The sequence below is a fragment of the Scophthalmus maximus genome, chromosome 13 (genome assembly GCF_022379125.1).
Source record: "Scophthalmus maximus strain ysfricsl-2021 chromosome 13, ASM2237912v1, whole genome shotgun sequence".
Lineage (NCBI taxonomy): Eukaryota > Metazoa > Chordata > Actinopteri > Pleuronectiformes > Scophthalmidae > Scophthalmus > Scophthalmus maximus.
Genome location: NC_061527.1, coordinates 6,501,248 through 6,518,948, shown reverse-complemented (window position 1 = coordinate 6,518,948; position 17,701 = coordinate 6,501,248). Strand labels below are relative to the sequence as shown.

Here is a 17,701-nt window from a genome sequence, read left to right as displayed (position 1 = left end):
AGGTAAAGTTTAAAAATGTGGTAAAATAGACATGTTTTTTCGGTGGTCCCCTCTGCAACAGTGGGACTGAGACTTACGCTACTTCCACTTCTCCAAACTCCGTTAAATGACATCGCTGATCACCATCTCCATATGGTAAAATATGCATAAGTTACTCATACAACCCCATTCACAATCACTGAACTATCCCTTTAACATTATTTCATAACATAACACTATTACTAATCTAACCCTTCTGGATGTGGTGCAACCATTGCACAAATATGGGCTACTGGCTCAACAAGAAAGTAAATGCCCATTATAAAGCAGCAGGTGTACTTCAGCCGTCGTGACCGACCTGCACTGGTGTCAGGGACGTGGTAAGACAGGTTTTCACAACTTCTGCTCTTATGTACCAGACAAACCCAAGGCCAGTTCACAAACCTGCCTCACATGCACGTTGTATATTCAATAATGAGGGTTTGGCAGCATTACACTGGAAGAGACCTCATGATGACTTTCTTATCTCTCTTTAAAGAATCCCTGAAAAGCATGTAAAACAGCAGGTAGCCAGTTTCATGACATGTTGCTGTGATGTGGTTCTGACCGTGGCCTCGTATTTTATAAGAAAGCTGTGTCGCATTATCACTGTTTTTTTTGTTTTTTTACCATCGTCCTCAAGGATAGACCGAGGATTAATGATTATCCCTCATCCCTCCCCCCATAACAGTTAAAGGCGAATCCAGGAATCTGCTGGATCAGCTGCAGGACTCGCTCGACAAGACAGACAGTGGACTTGAATCGGTGGGACATTTAATTCCATGATCAAAGGTAAACTAACAATACTCGACCATCTTTAATAGAACAAATAGGGCATCCACGGGAGGATCACAGTTTTCCCTCAACATCGTCTAACCTGTCGATTATCGCTGAACAACACACACATCCCCATGGTTCACTCACTCTTATGTACCTGCCCCCAGCCATAAAAGGTCTTTTAAATCCTGTTTTTTATTGCACCATAAACAGAAGCATTACAAACTCTACATTTAAAATGGAATCGGGTGTTTATCTCACATGCCTCCATGTATAATATAATAATAATAATAATAATAATACATTTCATTTATAGAGCGCTTTTCATTGCCAAAAGCAATCTCAGGGTGCTAAGAGTATGTACTAAGCCCTCCGTGGATGAACAGACACAAACTCTACATTCAAACGAAATCGGGTGTTTATCTCACATGCCTCCATGTATAATAATAATAATAATAATAATAATAAATTTCATTTATAGAGCACTTTTCAGGGTGCTAAGAGTATGTACTAAGCCCTCCGTGGATGAGACTGACCGCGCGCAGTGGCCTGTGAGCACGAAGCCCTGATGAGACCAGAACATGAAACCACGCCGAGCTTGTGTTAAGCTGCTCACGTGACGTGCGTGACGACGACGACGACGACGACGGCGGTGATGTAACCGGCCGCTATTGGACAACACGAGAGAGAGGCGCTGTCCTCTCAACCTGGACGATGAAGATGGTGATTCTGATAGTGCCGATGATGAGGAAGATAGATAGAAGACATCTGTCATTCAAACGTGCCGCGATGACCGAGGCCGCTGTCTCTTTATTTATCTCTAACACGTGGCTTCTTGAGATTGCGCGGATCTGCGTAAAAAGAGCGCCATGCGCCTTTTGAAGGTGTCCCGAAATGCCGTCCGCGAAATCGTCAGCTGACCGAAGGAAAAAAATCAAAATCCAAGCGTCAACCTTCACACCCGTTCGTTTCACTTGTCGTTATAGGATGAAGCATCATTAGAAACAATAAATATTCGTGTGCAGAAACAATCAAATCTGCCGTTAAACGCGCGTAAAGTAAGAAAACAAAAAAATTCCGACACCTGTGATTACATTTTTTTTTTAAATAACCCAAATGATGCTCGTGCAAATCCAGTCAAATAGAGGCCCGGATCTCATATAGGCACAAGTTTGGTAATCTTAAGATGAATGTGTCTCGTTTTTGGAACAAAATGCATATCGGTGATAACCTCTCTGGCCACCGAGCAGAGAGATGCACGATGTGGGGGGGGAAGTGGCCAGGATGTCCAGAGGTAGCCTGAGATTATGTAACATCCACACACACACACACACACACAGATCACGATGCTCTCTTCTTCCCAGCCTATGAAAACCGTCTCCTTCGATCACATCACATAAAAAAATACACAATCCTGCAGATGACTTTACCTTGCTGGGCGCTTTCTACCATTCTTGTGCCGTGGTGGAGATGCGCTTGGAATCCCGGCTCCCCGCTCTCTCTCTCTCTCTCACACACACACACACACACACACACTCACACTCACACTCACACCGACCTTTGATTTGTCATCCGCTGACGACCAAAGGTCAAGGCGTCAAACGCACTGTGAGACAAGGACACTGTCTTAGGTGGTCCTCCCCGGTATCCTGTGCGTAAAAAAGCGCAGAGGCCAGCACCAGGCTACATGGCATCATCACACATTCACATTTTGGTACGTGAGCCACTGACGAGGTGTACCGCGATGGCGAGTGGTAGATCTGTAGAGGCTGTGGATGAGCAGAGTCGAGCCATTTGGTGGGAGTGCGGATGTTCGTGGATCTGCGCACCGCTCAGCGCAGCCTGTCAGCCCGGGCAAAACCCGGAGTGGACTCCGCAGAAACGGATTGATGATTTAATGTCCCCTGCGTCGACTCGCTGCAGGAAATCTCTTTTTATCACAAAACACAGCTGAAGTAACCGGGAAACAAATCGGTGCTGGCGATGAGCACCAATAATAAAATAACCATTTTGAGGATAAAAAATAGAATTAAGCAATATTCGAGGTCGCCAGAAGACCGTGCACCCGTTCCCACGGCAGAGGTCCTCATCACAAAACAGTGGTCACGATGAAGCGGTTCAAAGAGGAGAAGAGAAGAAAAAAACCCCTGAAAGGTTCTGAATACAATGTGACACTAATCCGTATTTTACATCATGATTCGCCCCACCCTCATGTCAATGGTAAAACGGACGATGAAGCCGTAAGGCGTCACACAGTCAGAGGAGCTGGAGTTGCTCTCGGGCTCTCGAACGCACATGGGGCTTATTTACAGATCCGAGAGGTTTAGAAGAAGACACTGGCTGTGTGTGTGTGTGTGTGTGTGTGTGTGTGTATACTTGTAGTACAGACATCTTGGACAGAACCACCCCAAGTCCTGAGACCTGACACACCTTCAAAAGGCTGTTTGAGGTTGACTTTGAGACTTGGTTTCCTCACTACGTGTGCGTGTGTGTGTACTTGTACTTGTAGTACAGATATCTTTCAGAGAATCATCCTGAGTCCTGATCTAATGGAGTGACGACATTTTGGCCGGTTCTCACTTTCTGACACACCTTGTGTGTGTGTGTGTGTGTGTACTTGTGGTACTGACATCCTGGAGAGAACCATCCTGAGTCCTGACACCTTCAAAGGGTTGTTTGAGGTTAACTGTAAGACTTGGTTTCCTCACCACGTGTGCGCGCGTGTGTGATTCAAGGCGAATAAAACCGTAGCTCTTGTTGTGTTTGGAGGAAGGATTGCACACCATCCTGCCGATTCCTGTTTTTCCTGATATGAAAGATCAAGTAGCAATGGAGGGTGGAGCAAAGTTTTTCCTTTTTTTTTTTATGTGTGTGAAGGAAAGAAAGGAAAAAGAAAAAGGAGATTCTTTAGAGTTGTATAAGTTATGCCATGCGTAATTATGCTGCATGTTTGTTTTACTTGGCTGAGAATTCAAAGTTAAAGGCAGAAATGGCCGATCATAATCAAATTAGCTTGAACACCGAACGTTGGTGTATCTTGGCACACAGTGACTAACAATACAGGTCTTTGCATGAGCAGCAGGTAAAGTTGCATAACAGCTCCTGTAAGTACATACAAACACAGTGGGAGCAGCCATGAGAAAATATTTTAATTGTTCTTGGACTGTAAAATGTTTGGACAGCATGGTATAAAAATAGCGATGGGAAAAAAAAAAAGAGTCTGCTGTGGTCACGCCCTCGACAGACATATTCTCCCTCCACCAAAAGTTTATCCACAGACTTTCGCTGCGGAAGACACCGAGACAAGGAGGCCAGTTGCTGACATTTTGCGCACAAAGGCATTTTATCCAGTTGTCACCCAAGTGACAAATATTGTATCATCTCTACGTCGTCTCAAAGGTCTTTACACTCTGTAACACATACAACACCAACAATCCTCGCTCGGACCACAGATAAAGATAGTTAGTGCATGTTTCTTCTTTTTAGGATTCAAAATGAAGGAAGGTGATAAAACTAACTATAGAGTTGGAAAACATTTAAAACGCATCTGTTGGTCTTTATTGTACATGTTCGTCACTAGTAGAAGGGCTATTTGTAAAAGCAAACTCCTTTTAGTGCATTATCTCTTTAACGTGGTTGATCATTTATGGACCAAAAGTTCTCTTCTGTAAAGTGAATAATTCTTGGAGAAAAAAAAGTAGTTTTACAAGTTGTCCACCTTGTTGCAACAATGATTTATGAATTCAAACGATTGGAAAATAAGATCTTTACATATATGACCTTGTCATAATCATAAAATGAACTATTTCTGAACTAATCCAGCTGTTTGTTTTTTTAAAAGGTGAACAAACGCTGCACAAACATCGCATTCTAACTATAATAAAAACTATATTTTGAAGATCATAATCTCAAGGCAACTCTACGGTATATGTAGAGGAATGTAACAACGTCGAAGGCACGCAGAGCGCGCTGTAGAGTGACCGCGTGGTGTTTTTGCACACCAGCCCAAGCGTGACTGCATCCGACTCGTGCAGCATACCAGCACAAAAGCAAAGAAAAGCGGTTTAGACAGTGCATCATTTACTCAATGGATGGACACACCTAGAAACACAGTACGAGCATTGGTTTCAATTAATCAGCAGCCTGGAGGCTGAGCTTCATAAGATGATTTTGTTTGTGGATATTCTTTCTCTTTCAAAACTACAACTACAACTACATAGTATTTTCCTGCATTCCGCCTGATCCGAGATTTTAATTCAGCGTTTAACAATTCATACAAACTCAAATGTGTAAAGAACGATTTGGTGACGAATGCTTTGTGTTAAAAATTAAAATTTTCAATGGTTCTGATATTGCCCTTAACGGATTCCATCATGATCCGTGATACAACCCATACATGAAACAACGGTTTGTGCGAAAAAGCCAACTCGTGATTGAATCACAAACATGTCGGCCGTCTCTACAGTTCTGATCAGTGTCCTGGTCCGTTCCTCTAAACCCCACCGTTAGTGACCGTGATGAAAACCGACACCGAGGCCCGCGTGTACACACATCAACAACCCACTTCCTCTAATGGCCTCTCAATGTTCCCCCGTGGCCTTCGCATTTCCAGAGCGCCGTCAGGGCGTCTTGGTTTGGCAGGCGTCTGGCGGCTGTGTGTGCATCTTGGTGTTGAGGAGAGAGTTGATGTACGGCCAAATCCGGTTTGTGTCTGTACCGGAAAATGAGTGCAGGACTCCCTGTGACCTGGGTGAAGAAACAGAAGAAGAAAAAAGGAAAAGGTTGTGGCGACAATTTTGAAAGTTTCTATCCCCAGGGCACGGAGTCTCCTGTTAGGGGGCATCTGGGCCGTTGGGCCCCTGTTGTAATAATTTGAATCAATGCACTTTTATTGAGGAACTTTTACCAAGCGAGCACCAGGCAGCTCAACGGGACAGGATGAGTTAATAGTGACTGCAGAGTGAGCCTAGAAAAACAAGACTAATTCGGCCCTCCCGAGAATCGGGGGAGAAATCTGCTCTGGAACCTTGGTCGGTACCAATGTTCAGCCCAAATGATCTGGTAGTGTGAGGAGTTTGCAGAGACATTCTCAAACCTCCCACACGCCCTGCAGCATCACCGGGGCCGCCCAGATGTTTAATATTTAGAAATTAAAATCAGGACGATTACAGTCAGCACTTTCCCAGAGACGAGTCGAGCAGTTGCCAAGCTTATATTGCTAGCAACACTGTCAGCTGACCTTTGGAAATAGCGACCGCTAAGCTTTCGGGGGGGGGAGGGGTATCACTGCAGAGCATTATTACCGATCGAACAAGTCGTCGCACTACGTCTCCGTCATTTTTGTTTTGTTTGAACCTTGAGGCTCGAGCAATAATCTTCACAATAGCCTCTGGTGTGTGTGATCTTATACTGTGTACATGTATGAGATCGGAGAGAAGAATATCTGCGAAAATTCCCCTCTGGTGTGCGATGCTACCGGACTTAAAAAAAAATCCTGTAAGGATTTTAAGACTCCTGTAGTTTGAGTTTTATAGATTCTAAATCCGTAAAAATGTGCAATTAATTATTAACCAAAAACCTATTCACACACACAGTTTGGGACCTTTGGGGCGTCTGGACAGTTGCACTTTGGGAAAACGGTTGCATTAAAGAAAACCTCTACAAAAATTATCTGGGAAAATGTTCATTCTGCAAGGTAATTTATTTACTGACTTGTACAAGTTCATGACAGGCTTGGCTACATCCTTGTAGTGTCTCAGTCTGGACATCAGGGCTTCGGGCTTGTCATCGTCGTGCTGAATCAGCGGCTCCCCGGTGAGGTCATCCTTGCCCTGAGGGAGGCAACACAAGGTCACGAGTGCAGAGGTGCAACAAGAGGTAAAATCAAGACAATCCACTGAAATCTCACAGCAGAGGTGACTCCATGACAACCGGGTAAAATAAAAACGGTAAAAACACACAATTCACACATATCTACAGTCCTCATCGTGTTATATTGGGGATCTTTCGCAGCTCATAATTGTGTAAAGATATGAAATACTTTACAGATTCACAGCACATATATGTCATTACTTTTATCATTTTATATGTTCCAAGAGCCTCCTACTACACATGCTTTAAGAATTAAAAAAAAAACTGAACATGCAAACTAAACTAACTAACTTAAATGACCTCAACTCTGTCTCTCCCTGACGGAAGAACCCTAAATGTACGCTTGTTACACTTTTCATGTAAAAGCTTTGACTCGAAACTTCACTTTTAAGGTAATTCCTTGTTTGGGTTTCGTCCCCCATCTGGCTCCAGTCTCTCATTTTGATTTCAAAGCTTCCACCCTGTTGAAGTGGGACGTAAAGTCTCCCTTCCAGTTTCTGAACACACCAACACGAGTCGCGTGGGGAAGAAACTGGAAGGAGAAACTCTCCTCCAGGAAAAAAAATCAACTGTCACTAGTCGAGGGTCACAGAAAAACAAAACAACTGGATGCCAAGGCAGAATGTCGCATATAAGTAGACATTTGAGACCTGCACTCGTGGCGGGTTGAAGCCCATGTTGTAGACTCTCCCGCTGGCCGGGTGGACCCAGCGGTCACTCAGTCTCTCTCTCAGAGTCTCGTAGGGTATGTTGAGGCTGATGACCAAGTCGAGCTGGTACAAGTTATTCAAGGCCAGGGCCTGCGACTGCGTCCGAGGGAAACCTAGACGAAGAGCAGAGGGGGATCACGTGAGTTGTTTTTTATGTGTCGATAACATGAGGAAAACATACTGTACATGAATAATAGGCCATGTAGCAATTTCACACAAACAAGAGTTATTTCCTGTTTACATTTTTGCTAATAAGGAGCTGAGAGCCAGTAAAGTTAGACACAAACTGTTTCCAGATCACCTGATCTGAATTACCCGCTGGGGACCACTAATATCTCTTCCAGATTTGGCAATCCATTTGATAGTTTTTGAGATATTTTACTAAAAACAAAATGTCAAACTCCTGTTTGCACAGGGTAAAAGTCAGGGGGATCAACAGCGTCAGTAAAATTAACCTCTGGGCACCATGAATGTCTGTATAAATGACGGCAGTGGCCAAAAATGACGGAAAATGTAGAAGCAGAACTACAGCTGCTGTTGTGTTGTCGTCTTTTATTACACATCTGTTACATAATATTTGTAATTGGATCATATTCAGATTACTAACCGATTAATAATCTCTCTTTTCTTTTTCCTCTGGCCCCCACCCCGTGATCTGAGCTCAAGGTGACCTACAGGACATTGTGGCATGGTGGGTGATGGCTGACATGGTGAGCTTTCATGTAGGTCATCTTTAAGGCCATTGTCTCTTTAAAACCACAAAACCCTTTTTTGTGGTTTACTATGCTTTGGTGCAGTAGGCATTGAATTGTTTTTTGTCCTCAGTTTATTGCTTCCTTGTGCGTTAGAGTTGAAACTGACAGTTACTCTGTATGTTCCTTTGTTTGAACCATAGAGAAGATATAAAATCTCTCTGACCCACATCATGTTACCAAGAAATGAGTGACAGGAAGGCATATCAATCAGTGGTTACAGGTCTCAATAGTGCAGTATACTTTGGAAGGATATGCCGTGTGTGTGTGTGTGTGTGTGTGTGTGTAAGGAGGACGAAAAATTAAGAAGTAAAAAGTAAAAAATGCACACACAAACATGTGCACACACATGTTTGTGTATGTTAGACTAACACTAACCAGCAGTTTGTTTAATAAGTGCTCGGCATCTGGAAACATGGATAATGTTTAACTGCGAAGATGATCTCCAGGAAATATGAGGGGCCATTTCCAAGCAGCACTTACTACAGTACAGTACTTTGTATGTTTGTACACATTTACAAAAATGTAATATGTAATTAGACATTACGGCAAATGTTGACTTAATATCCGGAATGAGGAGAGATAAATAAACCTTTTTTTTTTCATTGACTTACTACTAATGAGATGTGACGAGAATAAATGACACACAGAGACACTCGCAGTCGCGATCAAAGAAGCACAGAGCCCTCGGCCTGGCTGACCCCTGCTAAAGCAACATCTTCCATCTTCCATATCTGACCTCCGTGACTACAGTGGGTAACAGTCGAGGGCACGGTGCTGGTTTCTGGTGCGTCTAACTGCTAGTAATGACTCACAGATGTAAGCTAATGTAAAGCAAAAAGCTTTACTGATGGCCCTGCCTCTAACATCAGTCATTTTTCTGGGGGGGAGGGAGGTGGGTGGCACCCGGGTCGGCCAATCAGAAGTAAGGGGTGGCTGGCAGTTCCCACCACTGCCCATGACACAAAATCCCTCACTACAAACATACTGCTGTATAAAAAGCTGGTTTATAACAGTGCATCAGTGGAATAAACTATACAGACCATGCACTCTGCTCATAAGAAAAACAATAACACTTTTCTCTCCCCCCCCCCCCCCCCCCCTTACCGTCCAGCAGCCAGCTGTGGCCACTCAGCTGTTCCAGTCTGGGCAGCATCAGTTTGGTCATCACATGGTCAGGCACCAGCATGCTCCTTTCAACGTAGGACTTTACCAGCAAACCGGCCTCTGGTCACACAACAGACAGGTAGAGAGACGGGACAATGTATCACTTTTTGCTTTTCACTCAAAATTCAAAAGAACCGGGAAGCAAGCATGCAAGCCCCTGATAAGACTCCTGCTCCTGACCTCTTCTATCTAATTCATTTGAACCGAACAATGCCACTGGAAAGTCTGGGGCCTTTACATGCTGTGGATAATTCAATCAATACTCAAGTCAATGAATTCCCTGAACAAACCCACTTTGATTTATCAATCTTTAAACGTATGTCAAAGGGAAAACAGAGTTACACTATATCCACAGAACTTTACTGGAACATGTGGGCTTGCCAACCATGGAACACATGCTTTCACTTAAGCTCCCTGCACTGGGCTCAGTATTTTTTTTACCAACAGTGAGCTTGGCACGGGGTGGGGATGGAATGACTTCCAGTTGGTGAGGAAGTTTAAAGAAGCAACGGCTCGAGGTGTTCACAGTATTGCGCTTGACAGAAAGACACGTGACTGTAAGTGTCGCTGGAAGTCTCCACCACATTGAAGAAAAACAAAACTCAGTTTTCTGTCACCACACAAACGTCTCGTGTTCTGGGGGCTTGGATTAAACAATGTCGGAGCCAGAAAACACGCCGAGCAAAGGTGCGACCACGGGGACATTCTGACGCGTAAAACCGCTTGGGACGCGGTCAGGTTCACGAATGCAACACGGTCTAGAGAACAACGCCTTTGGTCAACTTTTTCTTGTCCCCTTTCCTTTCGTTCTGCAGCTGCTTGCTCTTCTTTCTGCGTGTCGACGCCAGAGTTGACGTGGGGACAACTGCGCGCGGGCGGATGGTTCCTACCCGTGTTCGCCGCTATGCTCTCTCGCAGATAGTGGCCGCTGGACAGGTACAGCAGACCGAAGCTCTGCGCAATCCTCTTGGATATCGTCCCTTTGCCCGACCCCGGTGGACCCATGATGGCAGCTCGGAATAATTTAGCCATGTCTTCCTGGAGAGAGGGAAGAAGGCGAAAAACTGCTGCCCAGAGATGTTTGTGGCTCTTCCTGCCGACGACAGTCAGTTGAACTCCAACTCTGTTGCAGGGACGATCTGACGGTCCAACGGCTCCGAACGCCTCAAAACCGTCTCACAAAGTCGTTGTGCCAAAGTGGGAAAATGTCAGTTTATCTTCGGCGTCTGCGGGGCTTTTACGCACAGTCTTTCTCTCTGCGCAAATTGGGTCTAACGTTGCTCCAGACTCGGATCGAGTCAAAACGCCCTTTTCCTCCCTCCCTCCCTCTCTCTCCTCTCTCTCTCTGTCAGCTCTCTGTCGTGTACGTGCATCATGCTCGCCCACGTATTCAAGAACGGACACTTTTCTCCGCAAATGAATGAGGGAGTCTCCACAACGCCCTATTTTCTTTTTTCTTCTTTTGATCTCTCCCCCTGCGCACATCATCAAGAAAAAATGCGGATGCTGATTCGCACGAACCTCGCGGGGGGACCTGGTTACTGTAGTTTTTTATAGTACAACTGACTGACTGGCTGCAACTGAAGCCTGTTGATGTGAGTCAACGGTTGTAGTTTTCCGTAGCAGAGGGGGGGAAGCATTCATGTCACGGTGAACCGCCCTTACAACTTTACAGACATCTGTCAATCTAACTATCTGTCTATCTAACTATCTGTCTATCTATCTATCTGTCTATCCATCCATCTATCTATCTATCTATCTGTCTGTCTATCTATCTATCTGTCTATCTATCTATCTGTCTATCTAACTATCTATCTATCTATCTGTCTATCTGTCTGTCTATCTAACTATCTGTCTATCTAACTATCTGTCTATCTATCTATCTGTCTATCCATCCATCTATCTATCTATCTATCTGTCTGTCTATCTATCTATCTGTCTATCTATCTATCTGTCTATCTAACTATCTATCTATCTATCTGTCTATCTGTCTGTCTATCTAACTATCTGTCTATCTAACTATCTGTCTATCCATCCATCTATCTATCTAACTATCTGTCTATCATCCATCTATCTATCTTACTATCTGTCTATCTATCCATCTATCTATCTAACTATATGTCTATTTATCTGTCTATCTAACTATCTGTCTATCCATCCATCTATCTATCTAACTATCTGTCTATCCATCCATCTATCTATCTAACTATCTGTCTATCCATCCATCTATCTATCTTACTATCTGTCTATCTATCCATCTATCTAACTATCTGTCTATCCATATATCTATCTAACTATCTGTCTATCTATCTGTCTATCTAACTATCTGTCTATCATCTATCTAAATATCTGTCTATCTATCTATCTATCCATCTATCTAACTGTCTGTCTATCATCTATCTATCTATTTGTCTATCCATCTATCTATCTAACTATCTGTCTATCCATCTATCTGTCTATCTATCTATCTATCCATCTATCTAACTGTCTGTCTATCCATCTATCTATCTATTTGTCTATCCATCTATCTATCTAACTATCTGTCTATCTAACTATCTATCTATTTGTTTATCCATCTATCTATCTAACTATCTCTATAACTATCTGTCTATCCATCTATCTATCTATTTGTCTATCCATCTATCTATCTAACTATCTGTCTATCTATCCAACTATCTGTCTATCCATCTATTTGTTTATCCATCTATCTATCTAACTATCTCTATAACTATCTGTCTATCCATCTATCTATCTATTTGTCTATCCATCTATCTATCTAACTATCTATCTATCCATCTATCTAACTATCTGTCTATCCAGCTATCTATCTAACTATCTGTCTATCAATCTATCTAACTATCTGTCTATCCATCTATCTATCTATTTGTCTATCTATTTGTCTATCCATCTATCTATCTAACTATCTGTCTATCTATCTATCTATCTATTTGGCTATCTATTTGTCTATCCATCTATCTATCTATTTGTCTATCTATCTATCTATCTATCTATCTATCTATCTATCTATTTGTCTATCTATCTATCTATCTATCTATCCATCTATCTATCTATTTGTCTATCTATCTATCTATCTATCTATCTATCTATCTATTTGTCTATCTATCTATCTATCTATCTATCTATCTGTCTATCCATCTATCTATCTATTTGGCTATCCATCTATCTATCTAACTATCTGTCTATCTATCTATCTGTCTATCTATCTATCTATCTATCTAACTGTCTATCTATCTATCTATCTATCCATCTCTCTATCAATCTATCTATCTGTCTATCTATTTATCTGGATATAATCGATCTATCTATCTCTTGATCTATCGTGTTATAATCTATCTATCTATCTGACACAAAATAAAAAGAAATGGGTGGAGAAGTAGGAGGAAGAAGACAAAATAACACGCTGCCATGCCACCAATTTACAGTTAATGACCAATGTCAGCTGATTTTAAAAAAAAATCCAAAAAAACATTTATTCTTGGGCTGCAGAGGGAATTGGCACCAGTAATTATTTTCAAGTTTTTTACCAACGTGAAAATAAATGTGGAGAATTATTTTTTGAAGTTTTGTGTCTGTTTGGAAAACAAATAGGACTAATTATGGATTCCACCACTTGTTGACAGCACTGTAAAATTATTGCATATGGTTCATGTGATTCCAGTTTCCTATGTTTTTTGTTGTTGTTTTTGTTGTTTTTGTTTCAGGGTTGTTGTTGTTGTTGTCTTTCTTTTCTTTTTCTTTTTTTTCTTCCTGGCTGCTGGCAGCGGGCGCAGATAGCACATGAGTCGCTGTCATCCCCGCGCGCAACAGTGGCGGACGGGTGGAACCGGAGGGAGCAGACTTGTTGCAGCCATACGGCGGCGGCGGCGTCCCGGAGCTGGCAAACGCTGCGCACAGCGCGCACGGTCTCCAGTCTCCAGTCTCCAGTCTCCAGGCTCCAGTCTCCAGTCTCCAGTCTCCAGGCTCCAGTCTCCGGGCTCCAGGCTCCAGGCTCCAGTCTCCGGACTCCAGTCTCCAGGCTCCAGTCTCCGGGCTCCGGTCTCCGGGCTCCGGTCCGGTGGAGTGGAGCACACTGACCCGCCAGACAAACGACAAGATCCACCGGATTCATCATTCTCTGCTCCGTCGCCTCGCCTGAACTGGTCGTCCGTCTCTGCGCCTCCCGGAAGCCTGTTTCTTCTCTTCTTTTTTCTTTTTTTTTCTTTTTTGTTAACCATGTTGATCTTTTTTTTTTCGTTGTTTGTTTGTCACATGGCTTTTGGAGAATTCAATAACAACAAAAAATGGCGACAATCACGTTGCTCCGTGTGGTCTGACTTGCTGCGTCATTAATTTTTTTTAAATATATATATAGATATACATATCTATATATCAACATAAACACGGGGGGGGGGGGTCGATCGTGGACGTCACAGGGTAAGTGATCTTATTAAGTCTTTATTTCTTATTTGCAGTGCACACTGGGTGTGAATAAGAATGTGACGAGCTGCGTTCGGATCAGCATGCTGTTTGTTTTTGCCCAGAAAAAGGGGTGTGTGTGTGTGTGTGTGTGTGTGTGAAATGCTGGGGCGTTAACGTTTGGCTGCACAATATTCCATACGGACAATGCACTTGTTTTATAATTTTTTACCTTTACTCGGTTGTTTTCCAAGTAGATATGCAGAGTGTTGCCACGCGACACATAAAGGGTGTGTGTGTGGGTGGTGGGGGGGGGGGGGGTTGTTTGTATATGGCCAACTTTAGTTTTCTTCCAGACAACAGCATCGAGCACGAGCTCGTGTCTGCTCTGGCCTCTGCTTGGCCCTTATGCTGCTTATTGCCCACTGTCACATTCACTGTTAATAAGCTGTGAATCATTTCAGTTATTTACATCCAAGGTTTATATAACAGGGACGCTTCTTTTCTTTTTGTTTCTGTGCAGGCACGCGGGCGACACCTCAGCTCGGCCCTGACAGTGTGCCCCCCCCCCCCCCCCCCGTCCCTCTGCGGTCATTGGCACATGTCGCCGCGCTCTGCTTGTCCACGTATGTGACACGGACATTTTTGGACGGCGTGCTGCGCAGCGGGGTCTAATGGAGTTGTTTACAAGAAGTGCAGAGGGCGGGCGGACTGACGAGGGGGAGGGGGAGGAGGAGGAGGAGGGGGAGGAGCCAGCGGCGCGACCCGACTGCTGGAGAGGAGCGACGAGGGGGCGGAGCCCGCGCGCAGGATCATAACAAGTCTGACGTCACTCGGTCTGTGGTTTGTATGAATAATATACAGCAAGTTAAAAAAAAAAAAAAAAGGGAAACAAACAGTAGTTTTCCTCTATCAGGAAATGGGGGAGGGGGGGGGGGGGGGGGGTGTAGCTCATTTCCCCTAATTTTATGACAATGAAACATTAAGGAGTCCTCTCCAGCAGACAAAGAGATCAGAATTCAAACAGAGAAGTGACTAATATACTCTGATTTACGAATGCACGTAGGAGCTGCACATGTATGGGCATCACGATGGGCGTGTCCCTCCCACCGTGCATTATTAAAACCATGTTTTGTTTTTTCAGGATTCACAGTAAAGATCGCCGACGTCGATCAAATGTGGCGTGTGAAGACTTGCGCCGTCTATCGACCGCGTGCCGTTCGGACGCAGGCAGAGGTTTTTTTGCGCGAAATCAGTGCTGCAATGATCGGACGGGTTCGATTGATCGACCCGCCGGTCAACAGAAAATGATCTGTTCATGGTTTTAGGACAAAAAGCTTCTTATTTTTTAAGTTTGCTGCTTCTCGTGTATAAAAAAAAATACATGTAATGTCCCTCAGATTTTGATTTAGCAAAAGCAAATGGAAAACATCAATGTTGGTGAGGAGTTTGGGGTTAAATTTTAGTTTTAACTATTTTTTTCTAACATTTCAAAAAGCTATGGCTATTGGCTGACAAATAACTGGCTTATCAAGCTGTGTGGATTTAATACTACATGAAATAGAATGTTTTAAGAGCATTCAAGATCAGTATTGAATGGATTTCCATGTGTGGTTCACAGCATTAGACAAGATGTGTTTGTTTTTTGGGCAACACACATGTAACTGGGTGATAAGAGTCCTCAGCTGCGTCATATTAATGCCTAAGCATCCATAAACACATTTACACCATATATGGACAACATATTTTAATATTTTGCATGATGGATATAATAGATGAAACTACATAAATTGCCAGAATTCCTCATCAATGTTCTGATTTAACTTTTACCGCTTAGTGCTGAGCCAATTTCACCAAATACAGATTTTGAAACGAACAGTAGAATATAAAAAACGATACTGGAAAATGCTGGACAGACAACTTGCACATGTTCTGCATGAGATACACTGCCAAATGATCTGCGTACACGCGAAAAGCAAAACTTTTGTTATCCTTGCACCTGTTGACCCAGAGCACGGATATTATGGGTGGATGACGAGTGCAGCGGAGCGGAGCGGAGCCACGGGGCTGCTAGATTTCACAGGCTGCCCTGGTTCAGTTATCACAGTGCTGATGCTGTCCCCATCGAAGGTACAGTACTGTGATAACTGAAGGATGGCTGCCAACTTGACACTAAGGGCAGTGGATCCGGACACGTTCTGCTAAAGAGCCACGAGGGCCGGATGTCGACACGTGTGAGTATGTCATTTGAAAAAAAAAAAAGTGGTATGATATTTGTAAGTTATTGTGTGTTTAAGGTGCAAGAAACTCAAAAGCTGTATGTTTGTGCTATGTTCATTTCTCATGTAACTTCTGCTCGACTACGAGAAATAAAAAATATATACATTTCATTTGAATGTGTTCATTGCTTCATTTATCTCTGCTTTCTGAATGGAATGATGTGGATCTTAAATGGAGATATTTGTAGCCATGCAACAGTCACCTATTGTGAACTTGGAGATAATAAAAATGGAGTTGCAACTATGTCATCTTAAAGATGTCTTGTATATTTCTTTCTAAATAATTCTCACAGTAAAATTGCCCATTAGGTTCAATTTAGCGTTTAAACAAAAATGCATCACGTATGTTAACCTTACAAACTGTCTACATTCAGTCCCTGGATCAAACCTGGCTAACATTGAATTGCTAGATAAATTCTGACTCACTATAAATAACTGGAGCAGAACCTGTGTTTTTCTCGACTGAATCATTTCGGAATAGGTCGGAAAATATGTCTCAGCTTTCCCTGCTCAGGGAGCTGGTTGAAGAATTGGAACGGTCCTGAACTCTTCTCCACATTGTTGTCAACAGAGGGAGCTAAAGCTCCATCACTGACGTGCTGTGTGGCCCAGGGAGGAAAGTTCTGTTTCAGAAACCCTAATAATGAATGTGGTTTTGGTAAAGCTGTTAAAACAAGTTTAGTGCACATGTGTCACGATTCATATTGAATATAGATAAATGTTTTGCCATGGCATAACTGACTTTGGACTTCTTGTTTGCCAGTAAAACAGAACAGCTGAGAATGACCCTTGATCCATTTTGGCATAAATTGCCGCCCAAAAAAATCGATATTTCACATGTCAAAAAGCACTTGTATTATGATCTGCATTTTCCATACACAAAATTGAAACGTGCCACTGATTAATACATGTACTGTTTATATCATGACTACAGGTCATCTGGCAGCTGCCCTTGGCATGTTTCACTCATATAGGTTACACACTCTTGACATATGGAAATCCCCGATGTGTCATGATACTTATTCTGTTTTTCTCTCACTCTAACCTCGATCCGCTCAAAACTCGCCTTGAATCACATGGTTTTTTCTCTGACTCACCGTCTCATTTCATGGGTACTTTGTGGTAAGGCTAATTTTTTTTCCCATAATAAGATATGAAAAGTGAAGTGGGGCTCGACACAACTTGAATAAAAAAAGGCGATATTTTCCAACATGAACACAGACATTCAGACCAGACACTCATCTTTGTGATAATACGCTCAACTGGTGTCATTGCATAATCTAAAACTCTAGGTACCATCCGGGGTCCATGATTACGGGGAATTTCTGTCACACTCAATGTAAGCCAATAAGTGTTAACTGGGATGTGGCATGGGAAGTCCCTCCCTGATCGTGAACCACCCACTATTTCTGTTTTGCAGAAACCTTCACGTCCTTGTTCTTTTGTCGCAGGAAGCAAGTAATTTCCCTTTTTCCTTTATCACCGCAGGTCCCTGTCTATTCCCTGATCTGCAGGAACAATAGACTCACAGTTGATAACTGCGGCAAAAACTCCAGCCTGACAACCTTTACTTCACTGTAGATTTCCCTACCCAGCTCTCATGCGCAGTATATACACTTTTAAGAGATGGTTTAGCACTCACAATAATGAAGTTGTAAACAGATGATTGGTGTAAGGGATCGAAGTCACTCCTCCAGTGAGCACCTGCAAG

General features: G+C 43.1%; 2 protein-coding genes and 1 long non-coding RNA gene across 3 annotated transcripts in view; 1 reads left to right on the top strand and 2 right to left on the bottom strand.

The window, feature by feature from the left end:
* dnajc6 (DnaJ (Hsp40) homolog, subfamily C, member 6) overlaps positions 1-2,618 on the bottom strand; it is a 36,197-nt gene extending 33,579 nt beyond the window's left edge. The window contains exon 1 of the mRNA XM_047336716.1: positions 2,226-2,618. The gene's annotated coding sequence lies outside the window, so the exon portion shown is untranslated. The remainder of the gene's footprint in view (positions 1-2,225) is intronic.
* A 1,311-nt stretch (positions 2,619-3,929) lies between these two features.
* ak4 (adenylate kinase 4) lies at positions 3,930-10,960 on the bottom strand. Its single transcript, XM_035648484.2, has 5 exons — positions 10,186-10,960; positions 9,236-9,355; positions 7,317-7,489; positions 6,508-6,626; positions 3,930-5,541 (listed from the first exon to the last, which is right to left on the bottom strand). The coding sequence occupies exons 1-5, from the start codon at positions 10,325-10,327 to the stop codon at positions 5,415-5,417; spliced, it is 681 nt and encodes a 226-aa protein (XP_035504377.1). The 5' UTR covers positions 10,328-10,960; the 3' UTR covers positions 3,930-5,414.
* A 1,624-nt stretch (positions 10,961-12,584) lies between these two features.
* Positions 12,585-16,101, top strand: LOC118318642. The gene is made up of 2 exons (XR_007032008.1): positions 12,585-14,547; positions 14,856-16,101. It is a non-coding gene; the product is annotated as an uncharacterized LOC118318642 (long non-coding RNA).
* Positions 16,102-17,701: the final 1,600 nt, after the last annotated feature.